The sequence below is a fragment of the Hyperolius riggenbachi genome, chromosome 11, assembly GCF_040937935.1.
Source record: "Hyperolius riggenbachi isolate aHypRig1 chromosome 11, aHypRig1.pri, whole genome shotgun sequence".
Taxonomy (NCBI): Eukaryota; Metazoa; Chordata; class Amphibia; order Anura; family Hyperoliidae; genus Hyperolius; species Hyperolius riggenbachi.
Window position 1 is genome coordinate 17,282,447 of NC_090656.1, and position 16,525 is coordinate 17,298,971.

Genomic DNA, 16,525 nt, shown 5'->3' on the forward strand with positions numbered 1-16,525 from the left:
GTCCTGCCCTCACTGCTGTAAGTTGCCAGACTGTGTTAATGCTGTTTTTGTGGTTTGTTGCAGTGTTCCACCTGTCCAGAAAGGTGACCAGCGTGGTGCCAGAGAGCTGCCTCCTAATCATCCTGGGATTGGCTCTCGGAGGGATTGTTCTGGCAATCGCCCAGAGGGCAGAGTTCCAGCTGGAGCCCAGTATGTTCTTCCTTTTCCTCTTGCCCCCCATCGTCCTGGACTCCGGCTACTTTATGCCCAGCCGCCTCTTCTTTGATAACATCGGGGCCATCCTCATGTACGCAGTGGTTGGCACTGTCTGGAACTCCTTTGCCACTGGAACTGCCCTGTGGGGGGTGAAGTTGTTGGGCCTTATGGGTAAGTGTCAGCCTGTCAGGCCTAGTCAGTAGAGAGGAACAACAGGCAACCTGTAGTAAGAAACATGCTGTTCCCATATCGGCTAAATGCACATATTATTATTATTATTATTTATTGATTTATGTACTGCCAGGATCTGTACAATAAATACAAAGTATAGCAATGCAATATAAATAATACAACAGTAAACAATGGTGGATCACAGATGATGCAGTGAAAAAATCAACTGGATGCACACACATTACTCAGCATTGTGAGACAAATAGGGAGAGAGAGGTCTGTCCAGTCGGCCTTACATTCTAAAGGGTTAAAGTCAACCTCCAGACTAAAAATCGACTCAGCAGCACTGGAAAGGCTTGGCGTTTCTTTAACAGGTTCACAGCATCAGAACTTTGTTTTTCTTACTCAAGCCTCATTTTTAGCTGCACAGAAGAAATCTGCCCAGGCATTTTTCCCCTGATGCTGTGCAAAGCATGATGGGATTCTGCTGTTTTCGTGCAAATTAGTTTTTTTTTATTTGAGATTTGAAGCCTAGCGTGCGCAACTGGGAGGAGTGATCAGAACACCGGACAGTTGGAACTGTGTCTCATGCTCCCTTTTACCTCCTTTCAACCAAAAAGATGGCTGCCTCCATGAAATCACAATAATAAAAAGGGGTGGGTAATGCTGGGAATACACGGGTCGATTCTGCACCCGATCGTTTTGCCCGCTCGGTTCTTTTGTCTTCCGCTCGTTTTTTTTATCTTTTTTCAACTCACTTCAATGGCAAATCAATTGTCAAAATGATCGAACATGTCGGAAATTATCTTATCAGCTCAGAATCGAGACGTGTATTCCCAGCATAAGAGATTATATTACCTACCTATTATAATTAACATAACTAATGTAACTTAATGACGGTACGTTTGTTTAGGCTGAAGTTCCCCTTTAATGCGAACCAGAGCCGAAGCTGGGGTTCAAAATCTAACACTTACTTCTTAAGGTGCCCATTAACGGTACCATTTTTTTTTACCAAATGTGATCTTTCGCTGCAATTTGAATGATTGAAACTAATCTAAAGGTAATTGTCGATTGTCCACATTTACTGAACAATTCTTTCTTCAATTTCGATCATAAAATCCAACTTTCAGGATCGATTTTATCTTAAACAATCGATCAAATAATAGTTTCTTATTGATTGCCTTCATAAACGGCGAATTTTCTATACAATTCGATCATTCAATTCGCATTGGAAGATCGCATTTGGGGAAATAATTGTACTGTTAATTGGCACCTTTAGAGAGGGAGGCCTCAGGTTCCTAATGGGGCTTCCCCTCGTTTGATCCAAGCCCCCCGTTGTTGTGCGACCCCCCTCCCCCCGTTCACGTCAGGGCCACACAGCTCCTCTGCGGGCAATGGCCACGTGAGCCCGCATGCGCAGTAGCACGTATTCTTGCACTGTAAAACCCTCATTTGTTTAGAACCAATGTATCAGCAGAAGACTATATGCAGAGTTCTCCCTTAAAGAGAACCCGAGGTGTGTTTAAAGAATGTTATCTGCATACAGAGGCTGGATCTGCCTATACAGCCCAGCCTCTGTTGCTACATCAAACCCCACTAAGGTCCCCCTGCACTCTGCAATCCTTCATAAATCACAGCCGTGCTGTGAGGCTGTGTTTACATCTGTAGTGTCAGTCTCAGCTGCTCCCCCGCCTCCTGCAGAGCTCCGGTCCCTGCCCCCACCCCTTCCCTCCAATCAGTAGGGAGGGAAGGGATGCAGGCGGGGATTGGAGTTCTGCAGGAGGCGGGGAGAGCAGCAGACTGACACTATAGAGATAAACACAGCTAGCTCTGACAAGCTGTTTGTCAGCAGCGTGGCTGTGATTTATGAGGGATTGCAGAGTGCAGGGGGACCTTAGGGGGGTTTGGGATAGCAACAGAGGCTGGGCTGTATAGGCAGATCCAGCCTCTGTATGCAGATAATATTCTTCAAACCCACCTCGGGTTCTCTTTAATACATCGATTCTAGCGAACATTTTGCTTGGTAGAAGGAAGGTCAGTTAGTTCTAATCTAACAAGTTGTTCGGGAGGCTCCAGAACACTTTCCAGGACTTTCAGAACAATAACAGTTCCTTTGAGATATCAGGGAACAGGTCACTGGAACTCCATATATAGCCTTGGGTTCCTGACCTGCACAGTGGATGGCATAGCAATTATACAAGCCAATAAAAAACTCATAATGTGACTGACACCTGTCATCCACCCACAGCCCACCCCCTGTGCTTGTTTGGCTAGCACAGTGCACAATGTTCTCCCTAGAATTTTTTTCCAGCCGGGTGGCATGAAAAAGTAGCGGGGTGGGGCGAGATGAGAGAATGCAGGGCTGGTGCCTCTCTGCACAACTTTGCTTACAGCAGACGAGGTGGGGAGCCGATGGCAGCCGGGTGCTCACCAAAACTAGCCGGGTGAAGCACCCGGCTAAAAGAGCCTGGGAGAACACTGGTACAGAAGCTCTGTTGCTACCACTGCAGAACAGAAGCTCTGTTGCTACCACTGCAGAACGGGATGCACAGGTGAGATGAATTTGTGGTTTACGTTGAGATTTCCCAGCGCTGCTTGTCTCACAGTGAAGGGTATTCAGAGGTTCTGTCATTTCCTTTCCTGACAGGTCTCAGAATTGGATTGACTTCATACATTCGTCATCCTCCCATTAATAATGCAGAGCTGAATAATTGCTTCAATCGGACATAAAGAGACTTTCGAATGAAAAGTAAATGAATGCCGTATTGGCGTTCTATACCCACCGAAAGATTCATTCATGGCTGAATATGTAATAAAACCGTCACGAAGAGCGTCTGGGATTTCACGACTTGCATTAAGATGGGGCTTATAAATGAAAGAGGAACGATATAAAAGGGGCCTAATCCTGAATCTGCATTAATAGGCCGCTTTCATGTCATAATATATACCCACAATAGTTTGCAGAGAAACAGTATGATTGATGGGAAAAGGCACACATGGGCATAACTAGAGGGGTGCAGTCCCTGCGACCGCAGGGGGGCCCAGAGCTGTAAGGGGAGCTCAAATACTACCTCAGTGGGTTACTTCGATTCAAATTCCATACCTTGTTTAGGGCTCTATGGAGAACCAAGTGTGGGTTTCTGCAGTTGCGAAACTGAACTAAACAGTTCCTCCGTAAATGGCATGGAGGAGGGTGTTGCCTGCAGTCGGTTTTCTGAAAGAGGTTGAAACTATATTATTCCCCTTAAAGAGACTCGAAAGTCTTATAAGATTCAGGTTTTTATTTAAAAAATCTCTTTATCATCATTGCCCTAACTAAAACGCTGCATCCCTGCGGCTGCACACTAACTAAATCCCCCCAAACTCCCCAGGCACATTGCGGCAAGCGCTTCCCAAATCTCAGGGGGGTCTAAGGACGGCGCTTCCTGGAAGGGGTAGAGCTCTCTGCTGTAGCTCTGCCTTTCCTGCCATCAATCGATGCGCATCGCCACCTCTCCCCACCCCTCTCACTCTTCCTTCACAGAGAGGGGCGGGGGAGAGGCGGCGATCGACAGCAGGAGAGGCGGAGCTAAAGCGAATAGCTCAGCCTCTCAGGGCAGCACAATCCACGACCAAGTTGGTCGTGGAAGTTTGCCCAGGGATTTGGGGGGTCTGCAGCCCTCGTTTTTCGGCGCGGATGTGACGGTTTAGCGCTGGTGAGACTTCTGAAGCGAATGCTAAGGTAAATATAGCAAAACAAATTCGCTTTAGAGTCTCTTTAAGCAATAAGATCATAGCTGATATGCCACATTCCTGCCGCAGAACGAGCTATTTATACCCTCAAAATCCTGGAGCAAAATTGCACGACTTTCCAGGTCGTGGGTTTGGCTGCCCGGGGGAAGCCGAGCTTTGCGCAGTAGCTCTGCTTCTACTCGCGTCTATCTCCGCCTCTCCCCCGCCCCTCTTAGTGAAAGAAGACTGAGAGGGGCGGGGAGAGGCGGAGATCGGTGGAGATTGGCGCTCAGTCGGGGATTCTTATCAGAGCTGATAACAGGCAGATTTAGCAGAGAAAAATGAAACAGAGAGCAGGGTAGGTGTTTACTGTCATGTTCCCATTGATATATATGGTAAAATACATGAGGGTGCTTCGTCTCTGGTTCTCTTTAAATTATACCCGAGGTGACATGTGACATGATGAGATAGATGTGTATGTACAGTGCCAAGCACACAAATAACTATGTTGTGTTCCTTTTTTGCTTTCTCTGCCTGAAAGAGTTAAACATCAGGTATGTAAGTGGCAATTCCTGTGTGAGTCAGTACTGGGTCAGACTATAGTGTGACCCTCACTGATAAGAAATTACAACTATAAAACACTTTCCTAGCAAAAAAATGGCATCTGAAAGCAGGAAAGAGATACAAAGGGTCAGTGGTTGATAGATTTTAGCTCTGGCATACTTCAATGAATCTGTCATTGAGCAAAAACAATAACACAGTAAAAACTTAAAAAGTAGATTTAAACATAAAATAAACCTGTGGAATATCTTAAAAAGTCATTTGTAGGAGAAGGAGGATAGATACAATTGTTTATTTCATTTGTTTATTTTCACCTTGGGTGTCCTTTAAATATATTGCCCCACTGAAACCCTATTCCCAAATTTCCCCACCACCATTCTTTCCATAATTTAGGCTCCAGCATCAGTTACACAGTTAGCAACACTATTGCCGTCACATTACTGTCTATGGCAGCACTCAAATACTCTCTGCAGCGTGGTGCCCATATTACCTGTTTTGTAATGTAAGTGTGGTCTGTGGTTCATGTTATTACGATGGGACCTGACACACCTGACATTATAATGCACCACAACCTGCTGTGCAAATGCACCCCTAGCTTTACTCTCTGGTAAGCAACTCAGCAACCCATCTAGTTCAAACCTGCAGCACGGTGGTCAGCGCTCTAGCCTAGCAGCTCTAGGTCCCCGGTTCGAATCCCAGCCAGGGCACTATCTGCATGGAGTTTGTATATTCTCCCTGTGTATGTGTGGGTTTTCTCCGGGCACTCTGGTTTCTTCCTAAATCCCCCCAAAATACAGATAAGTTAATTGGCTTCCCTCTAAATTGTCCCTAGTCTATGATACATACATTGACATATGACCATGGTAGGGGTTAGATTGTGAGCCCCTCTGAGGGACAGTTCAGTGACAAGACAATATACTCTGTACAGCGCTGCATAATATGTCAGCGCTATATAAATACTAAATAATAATAAAACCTGCCCTAATTCTGCAACATTGCTCTCTGCAGACAACAGATATGGCCTCTACATCTGAGAAGTGTAACAGTATCTTTATACCCAGAGTTTCCCTTTAAGCTTTGATGGACAGTGTCGTCACGCTGTAGCCTTGAGGCAGTGATGCTATTCTGGATCCTCAGGTGACCTGAAGGCCATTAAGATTAAGTGAGGCTCGGACAAATCTGTATCGACCTCTGGAAAATGAATAGTTGCTGTTCATTTATTGAGAGGAATTAGCAACTCTCTGGGGTAATGAGGCAGAGCGGTGCCGGCAGCACAACAAGTAACAGCTGTACATCTCCTCTGACTGCAGTCTGTGTCATGTGGCCTGATCAAAGCAGACTTCACTTATAGACTAAAGGTGGCCACACACCATACAATTTTTTTAAATATCTGTTCAATTCAAGAATTGCAATCAATTTTTCTGACTGATTCTAACATTTAAAAAATATGACCAATGTACCACACACACGTTCAGAAAAACCGATAAAAATTGATTGGAAACTCTGAGAAAATTGCCAGGTTGTGTATATTAATAAATTGACAATCTAACACGCACCATACAATCTTTAGAAAAATTGAAGGAAAATTTCAAGCATTCCGGATCAATAAAAATTGAGAAGAACGGGAAATCCGATCATAATTATCAAATTGCCATAAAATCGGATCATGTTATTGTATTGTGTGCACTTTAACTGTCGGGCATAAAATCAAAAATCAATTTTTATCCGTTAAACAAGTAATACGGATGCTAACCAGGCAATGCAAAAGTAAAAAAATCACTCTTATTTTTCTTCTCCATAAAGCATCATTCCCCAGTTTCCCTGGCTGAGTGGAGAATGGGCATAAAATGCCTGTTTTCAGCTCAAGTGTGTATGTAGCATAAGTCCTTCTGCCCCAAGGCTGCTTGTTATACCCCCTGTTTTTAGTTATTGATGTCATAACTGGAAATACATCGACAGAACTGAAGATATATCTGTGCATAATTTAGATATAAATATTATGCAAATGCATATGTATTGCATCTGCCACACTAGTGACCATTTGTTAAATAAAAATTAGACCCACACCGTGCCCTGCCCAACTGTTCCCCTCCTCAACACCCCCACTAAAAGCTGCACCATCAGCAGGAAAAATGCAGCACTACTGTGAGAATCCGCTTAGCTGCCTGCGCAGGCAGGCAGCCTTTTGACCATTGTTTAGGTTTGCATGCTGCAGGACTCTGGAAAGCAGACCTTCTGTCAGTTTTGCAGCTTGTGCTTGCTGAGGAATTTGCATACGTTGTCATGCAAATTGCCTGGCCACATTCATTGGAGGCGTGTACTATAAGTACTATGTGTTTCCCACAATGCTTGGCTGGTCATAAGGATTCCTTCCTGTGAAACACTCCTGGAGGAGTGTCAGCCTTACTCTCTGTTTGAAGATCAGCTTAGAGTAGTTCCTGGAAACTGCACTGGGCAGGTTTCCTTAGTGCAGTTAGGATTGCTTATCTGTTTTGTTTGTTCTGTTGCGATTGTCCTGTCCTAGCGGTGGTCGACAGGAAATCGTTCTGATCTCTGTTCTTGGAGTATAGCTGGTGCAGCGGTTGCTACCAGCTATCTCTTCTGATCTGTCTCACTTGGATTGCACTAGCATCTTGCGCTAGCGCTGTGGATCCTTCTGTTCTGTCTCCTTGGATCGCGCTAGCCACTTTCCGCTAGTGCTGTGGATCCTTCTGTTCTGCCTTCCTGGATCGCACTAGCATCCTGCGCTAGTACTGTGGATCCTTCTGTTCTGTCTTCCTGGATCGCGCTAGCCACTTTCGCTAGTGCTGTGGATCCTATCTCTCGCTTGTCCCTGTTTTAGTGTGTCTGTCTTGTCTGCTACGAACGCTTGCTGGAGGCTCGGTGAGGTAACCGTTAAGCAAGCGCTCACGTCCCCTGTTACATGTTTGTCTATCGATGGTTAGTTAGGCGTGCTTGTCTCTATTGTGCTTATCACGTGGAGACCGCGCATGAACGCGTGCACTGTTGTGAATGAGTGCGTTGTTCGCGTTCAGTTAGCGTTTGTTATTTTCCGTATCTCCTCATTGTATGATTTGCTGTGCCTTTGCTATCCCCGTATTCTGTTCTGATCTGCCTTGTGTCACTTTTGGCAATCGCCTTTCTTGCGATTGCGTTTCTGTTTCGTATCTGCTGTTGTGTGTGCGCTGTCGCGGGGTGGCGACTAGATTGGCGCACACACATACAACCTGTCCCTTTGCTCGTTCTCATTCGCAATCGCTTCTCTTGCGATTGCGTTCTGCGCTTCGTACAATTCCTGTCTGGCATCTGTGGAGGTACAGAGGATTGGTTCCTCTGCACTCCTCAGCGCCATCTGCCGACAGGAATTTCCCTCTACGGGTGCGTAGCACCTTTTGCTGGGTTCCTGCAATTATACGCTTGTGGAGGATTTCCGCCGTATCAGCGCACACGTTGTGCGCCGATCACGGAGAAAGTTCCGCAATCGTTACAGTATGACCAGCCCCACCAAAATTCCCAGTGTAGAGGTAATTTCCGATTTGTACGATTTTGTCGAGTATGGCTCTAGTACCTTTAAGAGATTTAAAAATCTTGAACCTGAGTCAGCAGACGATTTTTTGTCTGAGTGCACTAAACTTTTGGCGAACCCTGAATTCCAATGCACCCCAGTGTCTACCTGGGCCTCCCAAATGGTCTACATTCTGTTGGGGGGCGAAATGTCAATGTGGGCTTATGATGTGTTAGATCATATCACCCTGAGTCAAAGACCCCTGGAATTCTTGGCCTTTTTAATTCACAATTGGCTGAGATTACCTCAATTACCATACCCCCTTAATGAGTTGTTGTCAGCAGCTCAATCAGCTGTTCCATCTACTCTTTCATCCAAAAAGCAGCCATCCAGAGCTGCTAAGTCTAAACGTAAACGATCTAGGAAGACTTCCCAGCGGAAAAATCCGTTGCCCATAGCAACTACAAATAAAGAAATTCGTTCTGTAAACTCTGAAGTAGGGAAAGCACTTGAATGTGATGATTTCAGAAAGACTTCTCAGTCTCAGGTTTCGTTGCCCCAATCCAAAGCTTATGTGGATCCTATTATAGGTAGGATCGCACACTATATTACAGCAGTTAAAAAATCTGTTCTGGTTCCTGATCTCCACCCATATGGAGATTTTCTGGATACTGGCCTGTTTGAACCCCCATTTGCTTCCTGGGATGTTGGGGCCTTGCTGGAGGAATTCGATTTTGATTGGAAAGCCTTTTGTGATTTTTACATCGCAAAAAGCGAAGATGTCTTGAATAATTGTCTCGATTCTATGTACCTTTTGATTGATTCCGATGAATGTGACGAGGGTGATGTGGATCTGGTGATTTATGTGTGGCAGACGATTTTGGATGAGTTGCACACACACCAACCAATTGATTCCAATAAAAAGACATCGTTCTCGGATGATTGTTCCTGCCTTTATGGGGTAAAGCATGTGAGTCTTGACTTTGTGCAATCTGAAATGAATGAGTGTGCCGCTGTGGTTGATTCCTGTGCGAATCCTGAAGGATTCGCTCCTGACAGTGTGCAGTTTGAATCTGTGCGATCTGATGCCTGTCTCTCGGATGTTCCTGCAGATTGTGATCGGCATGAGTCTGCCAGTTTCCTCAAGGATGTGTGGGATCCTTTGTCGTTTAGAAACAGATCTTTGAGATCTTCCGTCTGTGACCCTGCTATGGGGAAAATTTCTCGACTATGCAGCGTCAAAAGGAAAATTAATATGCCTAATAAAGTTTATCCTGTTGATGTCGCTATTTCTTCTGCAGAGGAGTCTCTGTCTCACCCTGTTCACACCTGTAAGGGCCCGTTGCCTGGTGACAGTTGCCCCAGTGTTTCTGTCCTGAACACCTTACAGTCTGCCCCGCAGATCGCGGAGGTTTGCGCTATGGAAGCATCAGTTTCACAACCTACGGTGATTTTTGATTCGCAGGTTTTGCGTTCTGACTCCTCGGATTCGACATTGTTAGCCGAATCTAAGAGTGAGACAGCGCTTCGGTTTTGCAAATCTGATGCTGAACCTTCTTTGCCTTATTCAGAGACGCTTTCTCTGAACCTGCCCTGTACCATGAATAAAAACATATTTTCCTTTCACACTGACGTTTGTGAGCCACTTTCTTGCTTTGAGGGAAGTGCTGATTCTGCACCCTGTACTCTGGATGAGTCAATGTGGCCTTGCTTAGAATCCCCTGCAGTGTCCCTAGAGGCTCGTCTAGGTATTGCCACTATACCACTATAAGGCTGCAGTAATCCAGACCACATTAGAACATGTATAGGAATTTATAGGATAGAAGAAATAAGGCTGAAAATTTTGTTACAGAGTCTCTTTAAAGACCAGAGCCGTCAGTGCCTTTTTTAAGTACTACGATTGCTGCGATTGGCTAACAGCAATCACGGGGTCAGGAGCCAATGAAATTGTCTCCTGATTGATACGCGTAAACTCTGCTGTCAGCATGACTACAGAGCGAGCATGTGCCGCAACGCCAACAGCAGCGAGAACGGCGTGAGCGATGTGCGGCGTTGATGATTGAAATCTACACCCTTGCAGGAATTACTGGATGTAAACAGGGCGTAGATTTCAATCATTAAAGAGGACCTCCATACAAAAAGCAAAAATCTGTCAGCACTGCCGTAATGAAAAGTTAGATTTACCTCCGGAGTCTTGTCCCACGAAGCCACCCGAAGACCCCGCATCACTCCACTTCCACCGCTTGGCCCCGCCTCCCCTCTCACCTCCGAGAAAAAACGCCAAGCTATTTCATCTTTAAGGTCTGAGAGAAATTAAACAGATCACAGCACTCTGTACGGGGGACTGCGATTACTGCATCAATCAGGGTGCCGTTGTGATTGGCAAAGCGCATGCGCTAATATTATTATTGAATGAAGCGCATGCAGGGGGGAAGGACCCTAACCCATGTTTGTTTGGCGTCATCCTCCAGGCCAGTTAGCGTTCCCTGCCTCTTTAAACATTCATGGTTCTTGGCGCAGTAATAATTCTGCACTGCTCAGATTGCTGTCAGATGATCTCTGAGATGCGGAACGCGCTGTAAAATATTTGTTTCCGAAATGTGGGATAATAGCATGCTGTTCCTGGAGACGTGAAAATATCTGTGTTCCCATTTCAAGACATCTCTAGTCTTCTGTAAACTACGAGACAGATTGATTGTGTACATAGCAATTATCGGATTCTAGGAGGCCGCTCGCAAACGGCGCATCTTAAAGCCAAACTTCGCTATTACTGAGGAATAAAGACAGATCAGCTCTATATAATGCAGGGGCAGCACGGTGGTGTAGTGGTTAGCGCTCTCTCCTTGCAGCGCTGGGTCCCCAGCTTGAATCCCAGCCAGGTCAACATCTACAAGGAGTTTGTATGTTCTCCCCATGTCTGCGTGGGTTTCCTCACACATCCCAAAAAACGTACAGATTTGTTGGCTTCCCCCTAAAATTGGCCCTAGACTGATACATGCACTACACGATACATACATAGACATATGACTATGCTAGGGACTATATTGTGAGCCCCGCATGGAGTGTATGGAGTTTGTATGTTTTCCCCGTGTCTGTGTGGGTTTCCTCCGGGCACTCTGGTTTCCTCCTTTATTCCCAAAAGATACAGATACGTTATTTCGCTTTCCCCTCATTGTCCCTAGGCTACGATACATACACTACTACAGCATACATGCATTGACATATGACTATGGTAGGGATTAGTATGTGAGCCCCCCTGAGGGACAGTTAGTGACAAGACAATATACTCTGTACAGCGCTGCGTAATATGTCGGCGCTATATAAATACTTAAATTAATAAAGCAGGGATTTATGGCATGCTTTTTTCAGTGTGCTTACAAGTCAGTATGTAAAACCTGTACATGCAAAGCACAGTCATTCCAAAGGGTTCCTGTGATATGGGAGAGCCCCAGTGTGCTGCTGGTCAATGAATTAGTCTGCATGTGGAGAATAAGTAACAAGGGCTCCTACTTGGCAGCTCATTGCAGTAAGATGATAGGTTTCAGGGTAGTCTGTACTCTCAACACTGACAGAGACGTTAATTGGCTTCCCCCTAAACCTCCCTAGCGTTCTGATTATATGCGGTGCAAGGACGCGGAAGGGGTTTTTTTTGGCTAAATTTTTTTTTTTAACATGAAGCTAGCCTAGCCCTAGCTACATGCTTCCCCCCTCCCTTCACTATCCCACCCACCCCTCCCATCGCCGCCGGCGCAAATACCCAACAGGAAATCCCGTTCTGAATGGGATTTCCTGTATGGGCTTCCCCCGTCGCCATGGCGACAATTGGATTGACATCATGACATCAGGGGGAGTCCTGATCCACTCCATAGCGCAGCCTGGCTGTAACTGGCCAGGCTGCGCAAGGGGTCTGCGGGGGGGGGGGGGGGGGAGGGGGCCTCTTTAACGGCGGTTCAGCGGCGAGCGGTGGCGATCGGAATTGCTAGCTGCATGTTTGAAAAAAAAATTATGCATATCGGCCCACATGACTGTGGCTGTGTTTAGATTGTGAGCCTCTCTGAGGACAGTGAGTGACATGACGGTGGACTCTGTAAACAGGGCTGGTTTTAGACATTTTGCTGCCTGAGGAAAACTTGTAAGCATGTCTCCCCTCCCCCCAAATTGGAGTGATAGCACAGCACCCAACAATTTACACCCCATGTTATAGCTGTGGTGAGCCCCCCCCCCCAAAAAAAAAAACACCCTCAGTACAGGTAAGTAGCCAGTTATAGATGCCCCATCCATCCACCCATCCCCTTATAGATGCCCCCAGTATAGGTTAGCCAGGTACAGTTGCCCCCAGTATAGGTTAGCCAGGTACAGTTGCCCCCAGTATAGGTTAGCCAGGTACAGTTGTCCCCAGTATAGGTTAGCCAGGTACAGTTGTCCTCAGTATAGGTTAGCCAGGTACAGTTGCCCCCAGTATAGGTTAGCCAGGTACAGTTGCCGCAGTATAGGTTAGCCAGGTACAGTTGCCCCCAGTATAGGATAGCCAGGTACAGTTGTCCCCAGTATAGGTTAGCCAGGTACAGTTGCCCCCAGTATAGGATAGCCAGGTACAGCTGTCCCCAGTATAGGTTAGCCAGGTACAGTTGTCCCCAGTATAGGTTGGCCAGGTACAGTTGTCCCCAGTATAGGTTAGCCAGGCACAGTTGCCCCCAGTATAGGTTAGCCAGGTACAGTTGTCCCCAGTATAGGTTGGCCAGGTACAGTTGTCCCCAGTATAGGTTAGCCAGGTACAGTTGTCCCCAGTATAGGTTAGCCAGGTACAGTTGCCCCCAGTATAGGTTAGCCAGGTACAGTTGTCCCCAGTATAGGTTGGCCAGGTACAGTTGTCCCCAGTATAGGTTGGCCAGGTACAGTTGTCCCCAGTATAGGTTAGTCAGGTACAGTTGCCCCTAGTATAGGTTAGCCAGGTACAGTTGTCCCCAGTATAGGTTAGCCAGGTACAGTTGTCCCCAGTATAGGTTGGCCAGGTACAGTTGTCCCCAGTATAGGTTGGCCAGGTACAGTTGTCCCCAGTATAGGTTAGCCAGGCACAGTTGCCCCCAGTATAGGTTAGCCAGGTACAGTTGTCCCCAGTATAGGTTAGCCAGGTACAGTTGTCCCCAGTATAGGTTAGCCAGTACAGCAACAAGGATAGGAGCGGCACACCTTTCCGTTTTCAAAAATTGGGTGCTGAGTCCTGGATGCTAAGCAGACATCCAATACTTGTAGTGAGGTTGAAGAGTGGGCTCGCACACCAGCTTCTCAGTAGAGCAAAAAAGTCGTTTAATAATCCATCACATGTCAGATACACAGCATGACAATTGTTTCGGGGCCACTGTGGGTCCCCTTCATCAGGTAAGTGCAGACAAGTGCAGTCTGCACTTATCTGATGAAGGGGACCCACAGTGGCCCCGAAACAATTGTCATGCTGTGTATCTGACATGTGATGGATTATTAAACGACTTTTTTGCTCTACTGAGAAGCTGGTGTGCGAGCCCACTCTTCAACCTCAGTATAGGTTAGCCAGGTACAGTTGTCCCCAGTATAGGTTAGCCAGGTACAGTTGTCTGCAGTATAGGTTTGCCAGGTACAGTTGTCCCCAGTATAGGTTAGCCAGGTACAGTTGCCGCAGTATAGGTTAGCCAGGTACAGTTGCCCCCAGTATAGGTTAGCCAGGTACAGTTGTCCCCAGTATAGGTTAGCCAGGTACCGTTGCCCCCAGTATAGGTTAGTCAGGTAAAGTTGCCCCCAGTATAGGATAGCCAGGTACAGTTGTCCCCAGTATAGGTTAGTCAGGTACAGTTGCCCCCAGTATAGGTTAGCCAGGTACAGTTGTCCCCAGTATAGGATAGCCAGGTACAGTTGTCCCCAGTATAGGTTAGTCAGGTACAGTTGCCTCCAGTATAGGTTGGCCAGGTACAGTTGTCCCCAGTATAGGATAGCCAGGTACAGTTGTCCCCAGTATAGGTTAGTCAGGTACAGTTGCCCTCAGTATAGGTTAGCCAGGTACAGTTGCCCCCAGTATAGGTTAGCCAGGTACAGTTGCCTCAGTATAGGTTAGCCAGGTACAGCTGTCCCCAGTATATGTTAGCCAGGTACAGTTGCCCTAGTATAGGTTAGCCAGGTACAGTTGCCCCCAGTATAGGTTGGCCAGGTACAGTTGCCCCCAGTATAGGTTAGCCAGGTACAGTTGTCCCCAGTATAGGTTAGCCAGGTACAGTTGCCCCCAGTATAGGATAGCCAGGTACAGCTGTCCCCAGTATAGGTGATAGGAGTATAGGAGAGCAGTACGGAGGCTGCCATCTTCCTTCTCTAATAAACAATGCCAGTTGCCGTGCTTCTGTGAAGATGCTCCGCCTCTAATCCTACAAGTTACTGGCCCAGAAGCAGTTGCAGATGAGAAGCTGTGACTCTGGTGTGACTCCACAGGCTGCATGCTTGTTCCAGGTGTGACTCCACTGGCTGCTTGCTTGTCCCAGGTGTGACTCCACAGGCTGCATGCTTGTTCCATGTGTGACTCCACTGGCTGCATGCTTCTTACAGGTGTGACTCCACTGGCTGCATGCTTCTTGCAGGTGTGTGACTCCACTGGCTGCATGCTTCTTGCAGGTGTGACTCCACTGGCTGCATGCTTGTTCCATGTGTGACTCCACTGGCTGCATGCTTCTTGCAGGTGTGACTCCACTGGCTGCATGCTTGTTCCAGGTGTGACTCCTCCAGCTGCATGCTTGTTGCAGGTGTGTGACTCAAACACAAATAAAGCCAAAGCCTAGCAGGTCAGCCAAGTAACTGGAAGCAGGTTGTTTTGGTGCACGTAGCTCAATGCCGAAACTAGGCGCCCCAGAGCAGCAATGTAATACTGCATGGGGCACGTAAGGGTAATTCAGGGCTCCGGTGGTTGCCAGACTCCAAATTACATCTCCCTTCAGAGTAAAGACAACTCGGAGGGGGAATAGTGTTTAAAGAAAACTAGAGACCAAATAAAAAAATAGGTTTTATACATACCTGGGGCTTCCTCCAACCCCATCCGCTCAGATCGCTCCCACGCCGCTGTCCTCCGCTGCCTGCAGCTCCGGTATCTGGTCCCGTTAGTTCTGCGAGTCTGCGCAAGAGAAAAATGCCCTCTATGTATTTCTCCGGCAGCCACCGGAGAGATTCTTAGAGAGCGCACTTCCTCTTGCGCAGACTGTCCGCGACTGGCAGAACTAATGGGACCCGATACCGGAGCTGCAGGCAGCGGAGGACGGCGGCGTGGGAGTGATCCAGGCGGATGGGGCTGGAGGAAGCCTCAGGTATGTATAAAACTTTTTTTTTTTATTTCGTCTCTGGTAGACTTCAACGCCGCGGGAGAGTTTCGCAGCAGCAGGGAGATCCGTCATTTGGCTCTCCCGGCACCCAACTATACGTATGCAGGTAACTGGCATTGTTTATAGGGGAAAGAAGATGGCAACCTCTGTATTCCTTTCACTTCAGGTTCCCTTTAAGTCGGTTTTGGAATTTTATAGCTGGTTGCAGATTGAAATTAAAGGATACTTTTTATCATTAAAAACATATTGATAGGTGGCAGTACCGATATATCTACTCCCTATAGGACTTCAACTTAAATCCCAGGGGCGTAGATCCTCGTCTTCTGCCGCTGATGTGATTCTGGCAATTACTGGAAAAGATCAATAACAGGTTGTACCAAGTGGCAGAAATGATACCACAAGTCAAGGCTGCTGTCAGAAGTACCCCAGTGGTGGAATGTCAGCAGCACTTTAGTTTCGTGCTGAGTGCCAGGTTCAAATCTTGGCCAGGACCAATAGCGTAGCATTAGGAGATGCAGAGGTTGCGACCGCACTGGGGCCCCTGGACCATAGGGGCCCTCCCTCAACCACAGGATTAGCTCTCTACTGGTCCTGTGCTGGTAATAATAACTTCTATAGTTGCTTTGACTAGTAGTAATCAGTAACAAGCTGCTCCCCATCCCCTTCTTGCTTCTCTGACACTGTGACTGTTCTTGATAGGTTTTGGTGCGTTGTATCAATTGTTATTTATAGAGTGCTTGGGGGGGGGGGGGGGGGGGGGAGGCATGTAAAACCTGCACTGGGGCTTATAGCTCCTTAGCTACGCCACCGTCCAGGACACAATGTGTATGGAGGTTGTAAGTTTCTTCACACGATCATCCTGTTAGTTTACATTTTTTCCCATCCTCCAAAATGTTCCTTAGACTGTGCTAGAAACCAGGGCTGTGGAGTCGGTACAAAAATCACCTGACTCTGACTCCTCAGTTTATGAAACCAGCGACTCCAGGCAGGGCTGTGCAGTCTGAGTCGAGGAGTCGGAGGAATTTTGTGTACCTGGAGTCGGTGGTTTCAT

At 47.0% G+C, this 16,525-nt stretch overlaps 1 protein-coding gene across 2 annotated transcripts in view; it reads left to right on the forward strand.

The window, feature by feature from the left end:
• The window catches only part of SLC9A5 (solute carrier family 9 member A5), a 241,337-nt gene that overhangs the window by 68,960 nt on the left and 155,852 nt on the right, over positions 1-16,525 (forward strand). For both annotated transcript variants that reach the window (XM_068260279.1, XM_068260280.1), the window contains exon 2: positions 64-366. In XM_068260279.1, coding sequence (XP_068116380.1) covers positions 64-366 — 303 coding nt within the window. The remainder of the gene's footprint in view (positions 1-63; positions 367-16,525) is intronic.